Source organism: Dysidea avara, chromosome 8 (assembly GCF_963678975.1).
Source record: "Dysidea avara chromosome 8, odDysAvar1.4, whole genome shotgun sequence".
Taxonomy (NCBI): Eukaryota; Metazoa; Porifera; class Demospongiae; order Dictyoceratida; family Dysideidae; genus Dysidea; species Dysidea avara.
The window spans coordinates 9,709,725-9,728,197 of record NC_089279.1 but is presented as its reverse complement, the minus strand read 5'-3'; the positions used below and the strand labels follow the sequence as shown (position 1 = coordinate 9,728,197).

At 39.9% G+C, this 18,473-nt stretch overlaps 2 protein-coding genes and 1 long non-coding RNA gene across 4 annotated transcripts; 1 reads left to right on the top strand and 2 right to left on the bottom strand.

The window, feature by feature from the left end:
• The first annotated feature begins 898 nt into the window (after positions 1 to 898).
• LOC136263334 (uncharacterized) lies at positions 899 to 15,110 on the top strand. Of its 2 annotated transcripts, none has more exons than XM_066057852.1 (10): positions 899 to 1,079; positions 1,133 to 1,251; positions 4,414 to 12,815; positions 12,865 to 12,925; positions 12,975 to 13,319; positions 13,372 to 13,432; positions 13,490 to 13,760; positions 13,813 to 14,442; positions 14,492 to 14,540; positions 14,886 to 15,110. In XM_066057852.1, the coding sequence occupies exon 3, from the start codon at positions 4,422 to 4,424 to the stop codon at positions 12,807 to 12,809; it is 8,388 nt and encodes a 2,795-aa protein (XP_065913924.1). In that variant the 5' UTR covers positions 899 to 1,079; positions 1,133 to 1,251; positions 4,414 to 4,421; the 3' UTR covers positions 12,810 to 12,815; positions 12,865 to 12,925; positions 12,975 to 13,319; positions 13,372 to 13,432; positions 13,490 to 13,760; positions 13,813 to 14,442; positions 14,492 to 14,540; positions 14,886 to 15,110. The 2 variants fall into 2 exon arrangements, with proteins under 2 accessions (XP_065913924.1, XP_065913923.1); XM_066057851.1 differs by having other exon boundaries at positions 14,883 to 15,110.
• LOC136264749 (putative per-hexamer repeat protein 4) lies at positions 1,192 to 4,322 on the bottom strand (the record flags this gene model as incomplete). Its single annotated transcript, XM_066059522.1, has 3 exons — positions 1,192 to 1,316; positions 3,852 to 3,912; positions 4,227 to 4,322. Coding segments are annotated over 3 exons (282 nt in total), but the record flags the coding sequence as incomplete, so codon positions are not given.
• Positions 15,111 to 15,448: 338 nt separating the features above from the next.
• Positions 15,449 to 17,301, bottom strand: LOC136264632 (uncharacterized). The gene is made up of 3 exons (XR_010705251.1): positions 16,944 to 17,301; positions 16,829 to 16,897; positions 15,449 to 15,530 (listed from the first exon to the last, which is right to left on the bottom strand). It is a non-coding gene; the product is annotated as an uncharacterized lncRNA (long non-coding RNA).
• Between the last annotated feature and the right edge of the window lie 1,172 nt (positions 17,302 to 18,473).

Here is an 18,473-nt window from a genome sequence, read left to right as displayed (position 1 = left end):
AGCTTCGAGACATCACTGCTTTTGGGAACGTGGTCAGAAAGCTTTTGATGTCAAGGTGTTTAATCCTTTTACTCACACACACTGTTCAGTATCTTTACCCCAGTGTTACAGGTGTGCGAAGTTAGAGAAGAAGAGAAAATATGAAGAGAGGATCAGTGAAGTAGAGCATGGGGTATTTTCTCCTTTAGTGTTTTCATGCACTGGAGGCATGGGTCCTTTGGCCACAGTGGTGTACAAGAGAATAGCCACTCTGCTGTCAGAAAAAAGTGGGCAATCTTACAGCAAGACCCTGTACTGGTTAAGATGTAAACTGAGTTTTTCCCTACTCTGGGCAGCCATCACTTGTTTGAGGGGTTCTAGATCTTCCCTATGGTCTCAAAGAATCTGCAACTATTTACCTAGTGTATGCAGAGAGTAGGATCAGTTCATTTATTTCAATCTTAAGTATTAGTCTCTTTGTGTGTTGTTATTTGTAATTTTGCTTGTTTATTATTTTTAACATAAAATTAATGCTTGCTACTCACTGAAAAAATTCAATTACATACATACACATACATAAATTAGATGCAATAATCACTATGATAGTTACATAGAATAGTGACTTTTGTAGCCCTATGATAGCTATTCAATAACACTAAGACCCTGGACGTAGCTCAGTATACTTACCAGCTGGTCGGTCTAGTGAAACCCAATCAGACTTCGAATTAAATGCTCCACACATTGAACAACACTAGTCGGGTCACTTCGTCAGGGTATCGGCACTCTGATCCCGAACAATTAGAGCGGAACAATCTTTAATCGTGACGGATTTCTGCCTTAGTTATTAGCGCATTTTAGCCTTAAAGTTTAAGCGCTTAATCTACACAAGCGCCCTACAAAACCTAAATTTTCCTTCAGAAGTTTGCCAGTTGATAGGTCGATCGACAGTGTACGCATCTGTACACTAACGGTGAAGGTTATCAGCAGAATATCTGAGCAAGGTTATCGAATACGGCTGAAAGGTTTTGCGTTCGTTAAAGCAGTTGCTCGGAGAACTCAACAAGAGTGTTAGTGTCGCCCCGCACTTAAGATTCAGTCAGGTAATGAATTCGTTCAACTATTTCCCATTGTGTTCATTAGTGTTTTTGTATAGGAGTCGGATTTCACTTCGCGACTGCCCATTTGGCTGGATTACGAGTGCTACCGCCGTACTCAGTGGAGTTTTCTTTGGACCTGAGGATTTACTTCGGGGACTAGCTCAATAACATTGACGTAAGCGGTACTAAATAAGTGTAAGGTCAACTTGCTAGTGCGAATGGGTATTAAATAGAATGCATCTAACACAGAAATTTAGAGTACAGTTAATACTTCAAAGTTCCTGTCATATGTTTTATAATTTCAGTCACATGATATGCAGGATTGTTGTTAGCAAAGAAGGAGAACTTTGTCAATGGGGTGTTACATAGGTAGATCTACACCCACAGTCAGAATCTTTTCAACCAAAACTTTGTGACTACAAGCCTTTTTCAATCTGACCAGTGGTTTAGCGATGGTATTTCAATACTATTTGATTGTGGGCTGGAAATTTTTACCCTTGGCCTTTTGACTTGGCATGAATTTGGTGATCTTGATCTTTGACTTACACTTGACTGTGGTTGTAGAGCTACCTACAGTAAGTGCCTGTGTGTCACCTCTTTGTTAGAAATATCCTTGGTAGTAGTAGTATAATTTGTAAATTATCGGCAATTTCATTATGCAACTGATTCCTTAATCATGTATGAACTTCCAGTTTGACCATTTAACAGAGCAGTACTTTGTCTTTTAGTGCTCCAAATTTAATTATCTCGCATGAGTAATCATCTTGTTATAAGGAAATTTGCAATGTCTATTTTGTACCAATTATTGGCGATTTAATTTCATGATGCCATGTTGGTTGTTTGTAAAAAATATTATGGGAGGTGCAGTCCTTGGATAATTCCATTACACTGAAGTTTTATGAAGATGAGGCCAGCCATTTGAGAGATATTCAGGCTACACACAAAAGCATATTGGTTTCCAATATATAATTATTTTTATAGAATTCCATGGTTAACAACCAGCAAAGCTTGTACAACACTTTATTTAATAACAAAAAATCACTATTGTAAGAAATGCTTTAGTATAACAGCCCATTGTGGTACTGAGCAACCTCCTTAGCCACTATACTTTACTAGTGTTGATAATTGGTACCTGCTGATAATTGGCGACTTACGCTAGCTGATGTGGCGATTTTTGTCTAAAGTAGTAGCAATCTCTAATGCTAAGGGATGCTGATTGAATGGTTTACTCTATTTAATGCATGTGTCTGTATCTGAGCATCTGTAGTTGAATGGTTTGCTCTATTTAATGCATGTGTCTGTTCATGTGTAGTGTGTGCATGTGTGTGCTTGTGCGTGCGTGCGTGCGTGCGTATGTGTGTGTTCTACTGTGAGTATGTTCTACTTTCTGTGTGTGTTCTAGTGTGTGTGTGTGTGTGGTGTGTGGTGTGTGGTGTGTAGTGTGTGTACTAGTGTGTGGTGTTGTGTACTAGTGTGTGGTGTTGTGTACTAGTGTGTGTGTGTGTACTAGTGTGTAGTGTGTGTACTAGTGTGTGTGTAGTGTGTGTACTAGTGTGTGTGTGTGTGTGTACTAGTGTGTGTGTGTGTGTGTACTAGTGTGTGTGTGTGTGTACTAGTGTGTGTGTGTGTGTGTGTGTGTGTACTAGTGTGTGTGTGTGTGTGTACTAGTGTGTGTGTGTGTGTGTACTAGTGTGTGTGTGTGTACTAGTATGTGTGTGTGTGTGTACTAGTGTGTGTGTGTGTGTGTACTAGTATGTGTGTGTGTGCGTGTGTACTAGTGTGTGTGTGTGTGTGTGTGTGTGTACTAGTGTGTGTGTGTGTACTAGTGTGTGTGTGTGTGTACTAGTGTGTGTGTGTGTGTGTGTGTACTAGTGTGTGTGTGTGTACTAGTGTGTGTGTGTGTGTGTACTAGTGTATGTGTGTGTACTAGTGTGTGTGTGTGTGTGTGTGTGTGTGTGTGTGCGTGTGTGTGTGTGTGTACCAGTGTGTGTGTGTGTGTGTGTGTGTGTGTGTGTGTGTGTGTACTAGTGTGTGTGTGTGTACTAGTGTGTGTGTGTGTGTGTGTGTGTGTGTGTGTGTGTGTGTGTGTGTGTGTGTGTGTGTGTGTGTGTGTGTGTGTGTACTAGTGTGTGTGCTGGTGTGTGTACTAGTGTGTGTGTGTGTCTGTGTGTCTGTGTGTGTATGCATGTGCGCGCGCATGGATGAGTATGCGTGTGTGAGTGAGTGTGGGTGTGGGTGCGTGCGTGCGTGCGTGCATGACTCTGTGTGTGACTCTGTGTGTACGTGACTGTGTGACTCTGTGTGCGTGACCCTGTGGGTGCGTGACTGTGTGCATGCATGACTGTGTGCATGCATGACTGTGTGTGTGTGTGCATGATTGTGGGTGTACGTGACTGTGGGTGTGCGTGACTCTGTGTGTGCGTGACCTTGTGTGTGCATGACCATGTGTGAGCATGACTATGTGTGTGCATGACCATGTGTGTGCATGACTCTGTGTGTGCGTGACTATGTGTGTGCGTGACTGTGTGTATGCGTTTGAGCGCGCATGGATTAGTAGGTGTGTGTATGCATTTGCATGCGCATGGATGATTAGGTGCGTGTATGCATTTGCACTAGCATGAATGAGTAGGTGTGTGTGTAGTGTGTGGGTGCGTGCGTACGTGCATGTGTGTGTGTGTAAGTGTGTGTGTGTGGGTGAGTGTGTGTGTGTTTGTGGGTGCATGTGTGTGTGGGTGGATGGATGCATGCGTGTGTGGATGCGAGTTGCGTACATACGTGGATGCGTGTGCATTTGTATGCATACGTGGATGTGTGCGCACGTGCATGCAATGTGTGTGTGTGTTCATGCGTTTGTGACTCTGTGTGTGATATGGGTGTGTGTGTGTGTGTGCATTAGTGTGTGTGTGTGTGCATTAGTGTGTGTGTGTGTGCATTAGTGTGTGTGTGTGTGCATTAGTGTGTGTGTGTGTTTGTGGGTGCATGATTGTGTGTATAGGTGCGTGCATGCATGTATGGATGGGTGCGTGTGACGTGCATGCTTATGTGGATGTGTGTGCATTTGTATGCAATGCGTGTGTGTGTTTATGTGTATTTGTATATGTACATATGTACATGGATAATATCTACATGTGTGCATGTATACATACATACATATATACATACATACATACATACATACATACATACATACATACATACATACATACATACATGCATCCATGCATGCATGCATGCATGCATCCATACATTGATACCTACTTACCTACATACCTATGTATAATCCCATTGTTGAGTGCATTAGATCAGTTTTTATTGTATTTATATTTCATTTTATAAGAAATCAGAATGGTGAGTAAACTTCGAAAACGTAGACAGAATAGACAACAGCAGCATATTGAGAAAGAGGACAATAATAAGCATGAAGACATCGACAATCAATCAGAACAAAGTGAAGCAGACAATGTAAAATCATGGGAGAAAAGGAAGCAAAAAGTTAATTTGCAAAGACGTTTAAGGTATCTGAGTTCTCCCAGCCAGCGAAGATCAAAGTCAGATTACTACCAGAGTAACAAGTCTCCATTAAAGGAACGTATGCGACAATTCTATTTTGCCAACAGAGAATTAATAACTGAAAAGCGTAAAGAAGAGTACTCTAAAGATCCTATGTTAAAGCGTATGAAAGTACAGGAAGCATATGCATCTCAACCCTCTCCTAAACGGAGAAGAATGCGTGAATATTACACTTTGAATCCCTCGCCTGTGAAGAAAAGGATGCGCAAAAGTTATAGTTCAAATCCCTCACCTGTGAAGAAAAGAGTGCGCAAAAGTTACAGTTCAAATCCCTCACCTGTGAAGAAAAGAGTGCGCCAAAGTTACAATTCAAATCCCTCACCTGTGAAGAAAAGAGTGCGCAAAAGTTACAGTTCAAATCCCTCACCTGTGAAGAAAAGAGTGCGCAAAAGTTACAGTTCAAATCCCTCACCTGTGAAGAAAAGGATGCGCAAAAGTTACAGTTCAAATCCCTCACCTGTGAAGAAAAGGATGCGCAAAAGTTACAGTTCAAATCCCTCACCTGTAAAGAAAAGGATGTGCAAACATTACAGTTCAAATCCTTCACCTGTGAAGAAAAGGATGCGCAAAAGTTACAGTTCAAATCCCTCACCTGTGAAGAAAAGGATGCGTAAAAATTATGCCTTGCATCCTTCACCAGTGAAGCAAAGGCTACGCAATGCTTATAGTAGTAACCCATTTGCTAAAAGATGTAAAGTGCGTAGTGCATATCAGAGCTACCCAAAGCCTGTTATCAAGAGAATATTGGCAAAGTACCACCTTAATCCATTTGCAGTGAGATGTCGGGCATTATCAACATATCATACTAACATTGATCATAGTCGATGCATCAGACGTGAGAAATACGCTGAAAATCCACTGCCAGCTAAGAAGAGAGCAGCACAGCGATATGAAAGGCACCGAAGTGAAATTTTGCACAAAGCAGCAGAGAGAAAATATGTTTCTTTTATTGCTCTAGGTGTGTGCAAAAAGTACAATCGTATTTTTAAGCGTAAAGGTAATCATCGTGGTACTGCGTCTGAGTATGTGGAAAAGCTAGTTCGAACAATGGGTATAAGGAACAGAGCAGCAAACGTGGTTAAGGCACAGTTGCTAGTTAAATGTGGTATGCAACAGCTTAGTTTCTTCAAACATCAATTTATGAAGTCTTTTAATAGACTAAAGAATAATTTAGAGGCCTCTCTTTGCAAGATATCCAATGAGGTCCTTATGGACTCTACATCACTCCTTGGTATCAATTTGCACACAAGTAATACTGAGGCATTTTTTCCTCAGGCCACCTACAATCACGATGCATTTAATGAAGATGGCAGTTTAAAGTGTGAGCAATTTCCAGGATACACAAACACGTACAACCTTGCAGGGAAGGATGTTTCAACATGGGAATGTTGTTATGACCCACCATGGTGCAAAGTGGAAGAATCAGAAATAATCGAGGATAAACTTCAGAGCATATATTGTAAGATAACTGAATGTGCACCTAATACTGCTCGCAGGTACATCCAGCATATAGACGATTGCACCAATCAGTTAACAAAAGACGAGCTACTTCAAGGTCATCCATTGCAGTGTTATACAGCATCTCCCCCTTGTCATTCTCCTATGTTGTACTTGCGTATGCTGGCACCTCATTTTCCAGACATTCGACATGTAGTGCAAATGTTGTATGAAGTCCGCAGGCATGATAGAAAGATTGTAGATATTGAACATGCCTTACAACACGGAGATCTGGAAAAACTGTCTGAGATTGCCGACATTGCTAAGAGCAATCGATTGAGACAGTTTCCAATAGACAACCAGCCATTGAGTGAAACTCAAATTTATGAACAACACAAGGCAGCTTATGAGAAGTTCGGTGAAAGGTGTCTGGATTTTGCAAAGTACCCTTGCATATCATGTGACAAGTTGTGCTACCGACGGGATTGTTCACACTTGGGTAGTCTACGCATTTTGCCCAACAGCTGTGAGTGGCATGCCTTGATGGATTATAATGAGCACAGACCAGAGCACAATGATGGACTGCCTGAAGGATTTATATGCAAATATTGCTTAAACCACTTTAGGCAAGGAAAATTACCACCAAGGTGCATACTCAATGGTCTGCAGTTTGGAGACATTCCACAAGAGATATTAGAACTAAATGCATTTGAAAAAATATTAATACAAAGAGCTAAATGTTTTCAAACTGTCAATAGAATGGGTACAGTTGCAAAAAGACAGTTGCCTGCCAGCCACAAAATTCAGAAGGTTATTGGCACTACGTTCCACTTGCCATTACCAATTGAAGAAACTTTAAACAGATTGCCTGACCCACAACAAGCTCTTCCAGATCATGGTGAACTTTTCATTTTAATACGAAGTTTACCTAGTAAATCTAATGTTATATGGCAGGACCTTGTAGATGTCAATAAAGTTTACAACGCCCTACTAAAGCTCAAGGAAATCAATCCCCTGTATGCTTTAATTCAGCTTCCTGGAGCTCCAGAAGAACTAGATATCGGTAACCGAATTGATGAAGGTTCTTATGGAGAACCACTTTCAACATCTGGAGAGGCTATGGTAGAAGAAATTGCTGAACATGAGGAGCAATCTTACTATGAGCAGTATACCATTAATCCATTGCATGCCCCAAGGGAAAACAAGAAGGCCACAGCACTATACCAAATGCTTAAAGTAAATGAAGCCCCTATTGATAGTCGTATGAAAAACTTGGATATGTTGTGTTTTCCAGATTTATACCCACATGGAATTGGTGGACAGAGGTGTCAACGAGAGGTGCCATTAAGCGCAGCAGAGTATGTGAAGTGCATTTTGCAATCACGTGATCCACGATTCAGGATTAACCAACAGTTGATCTTTTACTTGAATAATCAAACAATACTGCGACAAATAGCAAGTGGTATTTACCATAAGCTAAAGGTGATTAGGCCAAGTGAAAGGCTGACAGCTGCCCGCTGTCTAGAAATGTTGTCATCTGAAGAGCTAGAAGGAAACCTAACAACAATATTTGCACGTGTTAGAAATACTGAGTCATTTTGGACCAGACATCGAAATGATCTTAATTGTATGGCATTTCATTATGGTCCTCCTACATGGTTCATTACTTTAAACCCTGGTGAATGGTTATGGGAGGATCTTTGTGCTTATTTAAAAATTGTAAACCCCAGTTTTGCTGACATGTCTATAGCTGAGATGATTGCCACTGACCCAGTGTCCAGTAGTAGATTTATTGACAATAAATACAAGGCAATTTATGATTTCATTCTAAGTGACAGCCAGCCTTTGGGTCCTGTTTGTGCTCTTGGTGCAAACCGTGAATACCAAGGGAGAGGATTGCAACACAGTCATGCTGAGGCATGGGTAGAAGGAGCACCAATAATTGGTGAAAGCACAGAAGAGGAAATATGCAAATTTGTAACCAAGTATGTCACCTGTCACATCCCTGACAGTACACTCAGCCCAACACTATATGAACGAGTGATTACATTTCAGCAACATAAGTGCAATGATTATTGTTTACGCAGTAAGAAGACTAATGCAGGAGTAAAAAAGGTATGTAGGTTTGGCTATCCAAGGCCTCAGCGTGAAAATTTTGTGCTCCGAAATGTGGTAGATGCTGTTGCTGGAAGAAAATCCTTAAAGACTAATTCTCGTCTTTATGATCTACCACGCACTGCAAATGAAATGCGCATCAATGACTATAACCCAGCCATGCTACTCGCATGGCAGGGAAACATGGATATTCAATTTATTGGTGAGAATTCATCTGTTCTTAACTGGTATTGTACCAAGTACTGTACAAAACCAGAAAAAAGCCATGCCCTTCAAGAATTTGATGACATAAATAAATCTACCAAATCTATCACAAGTAAATTATGGAATTTTGCAATGAAATCCATATCACATCGAGAGTGTGGTGCTTTGGAAGCATGCGACACACTTCTTGGAATACCGCTCTTTATTACTGATCAAAATACCACAATCCGGTGGGTTGATGTTAATATGGTGCGTAGCAGGCGGTTGAAAGAAAAGTCCATCATAGAAGGACTGGAAGGTGAGTCATCTGACATATTTTTCCCTTCATGGGTAGACTCGCACTACCCCAACAGACCAGAGCAACTAGACAATGTGTGTCTTTATGATTTTTTAGCTTATTATGACTTGGTTCAAGCAGAACCAATTCGTTTAGCAACGTACTATCCTTTTAAAGATGGTTTTTTGAAAAAAAGAACAAGGCCTTACTTAATTAATCATTACAAACATAACATAGACCAGGAGGTAGAGAAGTATTATTATGCAATACTCCTTTTGTTCAAGCCTTGGCGAAATAGTGAAACTTTGATTGGTAGCAGTGAAAGTTTCCAAAGTGAGTTTGAAAATTGTCAGGAGCAGTTACCGGATGCTGTAAACTATCACAATCGACTACAGCAGATGCACAAACGAGATGAAATTGCCAGGGAACAGATTGACAAGCGACGAACTGAAATGGAGCAAGAGGAGGACGGCACTACAGAAGTTCATGCACCTGATCCACTACTGCACACACATACTGAAGCCCAGGATGCGATGGCTGAGTTCGAGGAAGTGGTGGCTAATGAAGACATCGTTGATGTGGAGTCCATGATTGAAAGTTTAAATGAAGATCAAAGAAGGGTGTTTGATAGGGTGAGCACTCATTTGCAAGCCCAGCATTCTTCAACAATATCAAATCATCCACAACCACTACGTATGTTTGTTAGTGGTTGTGGTGGTACAGGTAAAAGTTTCTTGATAAAAACTTTGAAAGCATGGATCCATTCCTCATTGGAAAAGCATGCTGCTATCACAGCACCTACAGGAATCGCTGCATTCAATGTGAATGGTCTAACGATTCATCGCTTACTACAGCTGCCTGTTGAACATGGCAAGACACCTAAGTATCGTTCACTATCAGATGAAGCCATTAAGATTGTCAGACAGAAGCTACAACAATTGGTGCTTTTAATTGTAGATGAAGTCTCGATGGTCAGCCATGTCACCCTACTGTTTATTCATCTAAGATTGACAGAAATATTTAACACAGGTGACATAAATAATGGTTGGTTTGGATGCAAGAATATTTTAGTATTTGGTGATTTGTTACAGCTACCACCAGTCTTTGAGCAGCCTGTGTATTCTACACTTACTAGTGCTACTGTTCACAAGCATACAGACTCTCCAGGTGGTGTGGACATATGGCAGCCGCTCTTTGAATATGATGAGCTAGTTATCAACATGCGCCAAAGAGATAATAGCCAGCTCACAGAAATGTTGGGAAGAGTTAGACTGGGAAAACTTACTGCAAAAGATATAAAAACTCTTAATCAGCGCAGGTTATCCTTTAAGAGTCCTTCAATTAGTGGGAGAATGAAAGAAGTTGTAGATGAGCTCCTAAAGCTTCCAGAAGACACTGTTTGCTTGCTACCTACTAGGAGCATGTGTACAGAAATCAATGTTGAAGTTTTAAGCCGTCTACCAGGTGAAGAGTACAAACTTGTAGCGGAAGACAGTGTGGACTGTTCACGATCCATTTTGCAGAAAGTAAAGGCAAAGTTGACCAAATACAGTGAAGACTGCACCCAAACTGCAGGATTAGAGAACATCATTCGTGTAAAGATTGGATGTAAAGTTATGTTGCGCCGTAATATTGATGTTTCTCAGGGTCTAGTTAATGGTGCTATTGGGACAGTGCAGTCCATCCAGCGTAGTATTGAAAAAGCCAACAAGGTAGAGTCAATAACCATTAAATTTCAAAATAATCAACAACATTTGTTAAAGAGAGTGAGTACAAAATTTGAAGTATTTGACAGAGCTTTTGTGATCAGATCACAATTTCCGATAACTGCTGCAAGTGCCATCACCATCCACAAGAGTCAAGGGCTTACGTTGAAGCATGTAGTAACAGATATAGGAAACACAGTGTTCAGCTGTGGTCAGGCGTATGTGGCTTTGTCTAGGGTAACATCACTTGATGGCCTATATTTGATAAATTTTGATCCTAGGTCTGTCAAGGCCTTGGATTCAGCAATACTTGAATACAACCGGTTGAGGCTAAAGCATCGTCCAACTCTAGCACAATTTTCTGTCACCAAACAAAGACCCAAAAAAGTAGATGATATTCAGTGGTGCACAATTCCATGGACATCTGCAGTTCAAAGACCAGCAGCACAAGCCATTACTTTAAAAAGGAAAGGATTTGTAAATAAAGATGGTGTATCCAGTTATGCAAACTCAGTAATGCAGTGTGTGCTATTTTCACCAGTTGTGCGTAGAGAGATCTTAGATGGATGTGATGGAGCTATTAAAAGTATGTGCAGACAGTATGTAAGCAATGCTGACACCACTTTGGATTGCACAGAATTACGTCAAGAGCTAGGCAGTCCATTTGATGGATCTACTTCTCAAGATGCTTTAAAGTTTCTAATATTGATAATGGTAACTTCTTTTGAAGTTCACTTGCCAATGCATCATACAGTCAATGTGCACACTAGATGTCGACATTGTGGTAGAAAAGATGTGGACACATGGACTGAAAATGTTGTAGAATTACATTTTCCAGAATCATGTACAAGTATAAAATTTGATGATCTAATGAAATTTTCTTTAGGGTGGATGGAATCTGATAGTGCATGCAAGGACTGCCATGGTATTGAAGAGGTTCGTAAGGACATTATCAAAGCAGGCAGTGTGCTAGTATTTAGAATGAATGTATGCCCAATAATTAAAGGTAAAACTTTTCCACGAAAGACTAGTGTCACTGCAGTATCAAGTAGTACATTTTTGATAGATGGTCAAAAGTACAAGTTAATGGCAGCAGTTAGTGAGGTGGCTACTTCAGCACGACCTGGGTATGAGTACAAGGCTATACTGTCAATAAGTGGAAAATGGCTACATTGCAGTGATCTTTCTACCAGTGTAGAGAATTGGCCACGTGGTTCAAAGGGTGTGTATTTGTTATTTTATCATGCTGTATCTACTGTACCACCTCCAAAAGATGCAGTCGGCCATAGTAAAAAGCATGTAAAGGCTCCAGAATCTGTGAAGCCACCTAAACCTATCAAGCCACATGTAAAGCCTACAATGATAGATTTGAAAGCAGCAAATAGCACCACTGCAAATAATAGTGCAAGTCTTGAATCCAGTTCTTCTGTAGCAGGTGCAGCAACCAAAACTACAGATTCTGCACATGTAAAGAATACTACTGAATTCAAAACCTCTAGAGTAGGCACAGCAAACAAAGCTACAGATTTTACTGTTAAGAACACCAAAGGACATGCCGGATCCAAAATCTCAGGACCAGGACCATCTAGAGCAGGTGTAACTGCTAGATCATTTAAAAGCTGTGTGCCTTTCAAAAATACAGATGGTGTATCCTGTTATGCCAATTCTGTATTACAGTCCCTCCTACAGCACGGTGCTCTTAGAAGTGCATTCATTGCCAGTAGATACAGAGCTCTACAAGATTTATCCAACTCATACAATTATCCATCAAGAACAGAAGTGCTTTCTAGTAGACAAGTACGCCGAATGCTAGGAGCGCCATTTTCTGTGCGAAGACAGCAAGATGCATCAGAATTTTTGATTAACATGTGTATGTATTGTAGAACAATAGAAAACTGCTTGAATCTGGTAACAAGAACTAGTAGACGATGTACCAGTTGTCCATATACTTCGTCCAGTAATCAAAATGATGTGTCACTGCTTCTTACCATTCCTGAGGGGTCATCAACTAATGTTACGTTGAGCAGTATGTTTGCAATGATGCAAAGTTGGGTAGTACTAGAGGGTTCACACTGTACCACTTGTAATGATGAAGGTGCTGTGTTAGAATCTAGGCAACAACTGATACAAGCTAGTGATCTTATTGTAGTGCAACTTAAACTGTACATCTACAGAGGAGGTGATGTGCACAAAATGAAAGTATCAGTTGATGATGTAATGCATTTTACACTGATGGTGGAGGGTACACGATACAGAGTAAAAAATGTTATTTGCCATCATGGACCTAGTGCTACTTCAGGGCACTACACCTCCTATCATAAACAAGAGAGAGGCTGGATATTAGCAAATGACTCCCAATTGACTAGGGTTGATTCACCAAATACTGACAAAGATGTTTACATTCTCTTCTTTGCAAAAGATTGAGTGAATGTAAGTTATTTAATTGTATTCCAAACTTTTGTTTATTGTATGTTAATAGGTTTTGATTATGAGTACCTGGAAATGTCGCATACGCTCCTTTTGTTTCTGGAGAGTAACAGGTAAAAATCTGTTGTTTTGATAATTAATAATTTGTATACTGTTTTACAGAATATGAATTTCCTAAATCAATGCCTTGGAGAAGCTACAACGAAGATCCTATGTAAAGTCTGCATGATGTTGTACTTCAGTGGAGTGGCCAGCAGGTTGTAGGTTATGATCATTATTGAATACAAGCATTGTATCAAGTTGCAGTGCATTGTATGAAGTAGGATATCCTAAACCTGATGATTATCATTTTGTCTTCATTGGTCACAATGTGGTGTAATAATTTAATATGTCAGTTATGTCAGTAAATGTTTGTTATATTGTAGTTCCTAACACGTTGGTAAATAAGACAACACACAGTCGCTGGTAGGACTATAAAAGCAGGAAAAGAGGACATATTGCTTATCGGTAATGTTTATCTTCTCAATTTCTTGCTATCATAATTAATGTGTAATTGCAGTTTGTCAAGATGAAGACTATAGCAATGATCATGGTGATATACTGAAAACTGACAACCAAAGGTGCACATCACCTTAGTATTAATTATTGTTTTAAAATGCACATATCATCTCCTCTAGCATCAATGACATCTCATCTTACAGCATAAGGATTACCAGCATTGAGCCAACAACTGTAGCTACAACTTCTTATAATATTTCTTTATTGCAGGTATATGATCAATGTTGCGGAGCGTGATGTTGGGCATGACTTCACCATGGAAAATGATGATAAAGATAGGAAATATGATGATCATAAACATGCTGACAATCTGGATGATGATCACCTTGAACAATCTAAAAGATTATTCTCATGATGATCAAGATGATGACCAGGATGATGATCACCATGGTGCACATCACCTTAGTATTTTGTTTTAAAATGTACATAATATCTCCTCTAGCATCAATGACATCACATCTTACAGCATGAGGATTACGAGCATTGAGCCAACAACTGTATAGCTACAACTTACTATAATATTTCTTTATTGCAGGTATATAGACATTGATGATGATCAATGTTGTGGAGCATGATGTTGGTCATGATTTCACCATGGAAAATGATCAAGATAGCAAATATGCTGATGATCTCGATGAGATACAATCAGGAAGATTATCCCCATGAGGATCAGGATTATGATTACCATGATGCACATCAGGATCAAATTCAATGTGATGATGCTAGGATGATGATCACCATTGTGCTGATGATGTAGATCAAATATGTCTATGATCAACACCGTGGTCAACATATGAAGATGATGATCAACTGCAAGATGATGATCAACATCATATCCTCAAGATGATGATCAACATCATATCCTCAAGATGATGATCAGCATCATATCCTCAAGATGATGTTAATTAGTGTGGTGGTGGTGGAGGAGGTGGTGGGGGTCATTGGTAGTGTTATATTACTATAACACTGCGTACATGGTCAGTGCCTCCCCGTGGTGACCCCTGGGCAGTTGAACATATTCAACTGGCTAAAGCTGACCTGTCAATTATGTATTATATATTCACAGTGCAAGGTACAATAACCATATAATTTGAATTTATATTCAATTTTCTTAATTACAGGTCTTGCCTACTTGTCACATGTACTTGCACATTCTTGTATATGATAGAGGTAAAGCCCTGACTATAGAATCTAAGATTGTTATAAATACTAGATAAATACTTGCTATAAATGCTAGAAAAAAATGCTTCCTTACAAGGAATTGCAGGAAGCTGTATGATATATCAGTAGCCTTTGCAGTACTTTGGCTTTGCCTCTAACAGTTCAAGTCAAAGATTTTCAAGTCAACCCTTTGCACTAGTTATGTACCATGAAAAGCAAATGGCCAACATGTTCCTCAAGTGTTGTTATTTTACAGGCTCCACTATAATAAGCATATAATAATTTCCATTACACAATGATTGTAAGATAATTAGCCATTATATAGCTTTGTTTGTTTTTTTTTAATTTTAGCAGATGCCTTACCTTCAAAATCTACTCTCTGGAGGACCTGCCAACAACCAGATCAGTGACATGTGATCTTCTGTTGCTCTTTACTTTAACAATTGAATAAATGATGAATGCACAGAGAGGGCACAAACCTTCTTAACTTTTATTACAATATAATAGAAATGTCACCTGTATTGTTACAGAGCCTTGAAGTATACTCTAATAAAGCATTTAAAAATTATCAAAGTATAACATTCATTTTATTAGCGCAAAATTATTTCTAGACCAAAGTAGATTACTAGCATGTTTTCTGGAATGCATTCCTGACAGTAGCGTTGCTTGAGCTATCTTTGGAATTTTGTAGACAGGTGTATGAACCCAATAGGGATGAGGAGCTTTGGTGCTCACTTATTAGGTGCAACAGATTAAAGTTAGTTGCTCAACTATTGTTTTCCTGACAATGGAACGTAACCTGCAGTTGGAAAGCCGACAATCAGGCACAGGCCCCAAGTATAACATAACTATATCACTGTCTGTCTGGTACCACAACTTGCAATTGTGGCCACAGTGCAATATTTTATTCCACAGTGTATTATTATATAGAAAAATTTATTTAAAAGTACTAAAAAGACTTCATTAAAATGTTCTTTGTGCTTTACTGCTTGATCACTTCTGCAGAGACAAAAAAAAGAGTGACATGGTACTATAATGCAAGTTAGCACACAACAATATCAAATTATGGACACATATTCAAAGTGGCTTGGTCTGACTTATCCTATACACAGATATGCAAGGCTTAAAGGCTAAAGACCTATAATGGTCCATACTTGGCATGTTGGTCAAAGATCCAAGTTGTAACTATACACAAACTTTACTATTATTTATAAGAGAAACTACTGTAATGTGTTGGAAAACTATTAAAACTTACAGTACATAAGAACATGCCATGCATACACTAATTACACACGATTTCTTTTTCTAGGTCCACTCTGAATCCCAAGTGTTCCCACCATACCCTATATAGGGACTTGTAATGTAACACTACTCATGGAAATTGCAAATGCTGATTCTTGTACTCTAGATTCTCTGAAGGCTTAAATGTACTGAGTTTTAGTTTAGTCTTAGTGTCTTTACAACTTGCTAATGAATAAAGTTAGGAACTTCATACCAGTCTTGTAGTAATTTGAAATAGTAGGTTGGAAATGTACCTAATTCTGCCTCAGACACATAACTTAGACCTGACATACAGGAGACACAACATAAATGCTGTTTGGTAACTGCACCAAAAGTAAAATTTTAGTGTGATCTTGGAGTGCAACCCCTAAAACTAAACGGTAGGACATGATGTTACAATTATTAACTTGCATACTAGCTACTTGCATCAAAGTAAATAGTGTTAACAATAACAAGATTCCATAATTCTCCTAACAAGTAACAATAAAAACACAGGCGCCTGAAATTAACATCAGCATTATTCCAAATAATGCACTATTGTAAAATTCACAGTAATAATTGCTGGGGCTTAGTGAATCACCATTTCCAAAAATAAACACAGCACTAAATCACTTGGTAAAAGCTGAAATCCAGTAAAATGCAATGTATGGACAGTTCATAAAACTATTGTTTTGCCCCTGCCAATAGCTGCAAAATTTTGCCAATCATTTTAAGGCCTTAAAGTTGGTGCTAAAAATATAAGTGATGCTATACCATTCAGCAAACTTTTCCATTACAAAATGCTGAAAACTTTTTCACTGAACAGGGAGAGCCATCCCCGACAGATTTCCTAGGGTAACACAATGAATTGAAAATTATAACTGTTTCAAGCATGAGTGACACTAAGACATGTCTTCCAAATTTGGGTCACAAATGTCTCCCCTCCGTGTTCAAGGGAAAATTTTGCCCATGTTTATTTGTCATAGATGGTGAACATTCCCTAGCCCTCCAGTGTCCGATTAAAACAAATATAGTACCTTCAGGTCCTTCGGCTGCTGCTGCTGCTGCTACTGTTATGGTCAGTGGATGACCTTGAGTAGTATCCTCTGCAGAATATAAACAGTTGCTCTTTTAAGCCTGAATAATTCATACCTGTAAGGGTGGCGCTTGCGTGGCTGAGTGTCACCACTCTGCTCACTACGACTCCCCACAAAGACTTCATCTAATTTGCCCAATAATTGAGCAAACTGCTCAGGGGTGAACGAGACAAATGATGCAGCCTTTGGTGGGGAGGTTGGTACATTAGCAGCCGGAGAATGTCCACTGTAAGTAGCGGTCGTCACAGTCCCTGTGGTGGCCGAAGGGATGACACCGCCGTCATTGTTGCTACTGCCGTCCACTTCACGGGTGGATGCTGGCCTGTTTCTGCGGCAGCAGAAACACCAGACAGTAACGCCGCATACTAAGATGGCTGATAACACAGCCGCCACAACTAGCTCCATCATATAAGTATGCATTATGGAAATGATAAATTTCACCAAGCCTCATGCATTTATAGAGGCGCGTATTCGTGACCTAGGATGGTGCTACTGACAGGTACAATAATAAAGCGCTGTGCCTAGAGTCATGGCACCTGCGACCGCGGTCAAATTCTTGACTTGCCAAAATTTCGCTTTGACCTGTGACTAAGAGCCTTTTTCGACCTTTCAGACTTTGGCAGGTGACTTAGCCACGATCTTTCAGCACTTTTCGATTGTGGGTTGAAAGCTTTTACCCTTTACCGTTGAATTGGCAGGATTTTGGCGGCCTTGACCTTTGACCGCTGTGGCAAATCTACCTACAGTGAGTGCTTGTGCAATGGCTCAGCATTATTATTATTATAATTATTATTATTGTTAATTAGCAAAGCCCACTAGCAGAGATGCCAACCTCTGACAATTTTAGGAGTGAGACCTCAAACACTACCAGCAGTGTGACCAGATTCAAGTGCAGCTGCAGGATTTTTGGTAGAGAAGATCAAAAAAAAAAAAAAAGGTAGTAGCATGTTCTAAGTACAAAAATAAGCACAAGTCTGCCCAATTTTAAGCACAGGGCTAATTACGAAGCAGATCAGGCGTGAGAAATAAGTGAGAACTAAGCTGAAAGAGTGAGAAATAAGCTGAAAGAGTGAGAAACAGAGGGTTAGGCGAGAGAGCGTGAGATTACTAGCCAAAGAGTGAGACTCACGCCTAATGCGTGAGAGTTGGCATGTCTGCCACTAGGGGCAACACGCTAATGAGCATTACAATCACACATTATATCAGACCTTCAGTCAGCGGCGGAGGAAGTAGTTGATATGAGGGGGGGGCTCCGCTGGGCTGACCCAGACTTATTTCTATAGTTCGGTAAGGTGAGACCAAAAATAAATAAATAAAAAAAAAAGGTCACAACCAACTGATAAGAGTTTTCCACCTCACCAGCTACCATTTCTAGCTGATAAACTACATAAAAATCCTTACATAGCTCGCTACACACTGAATACTTTATTAGAGTGACTGTTCTATTAGAGTATCTCGATCTTTATCACGGTCTTCAAGAAAGATAATTTCGGTGTGATATCATTCTGAGGGGGGGCTAAGCCCCCCCTCAGCAGACCGAAGGGGGGCTTTAGCCCCCTAGCCCCCCCCCTTTCCGCCGCCTATG

What these genes read in the sequence shown, in the direction of transcription:
- LOC136263334 (XM_066057852.1), top strand. Translation starts at nt 4,422, where the DNA reads ATGGTGAGTAAACTTCGAAAACGTAGACAGAATAGACAACAGCAGCAT.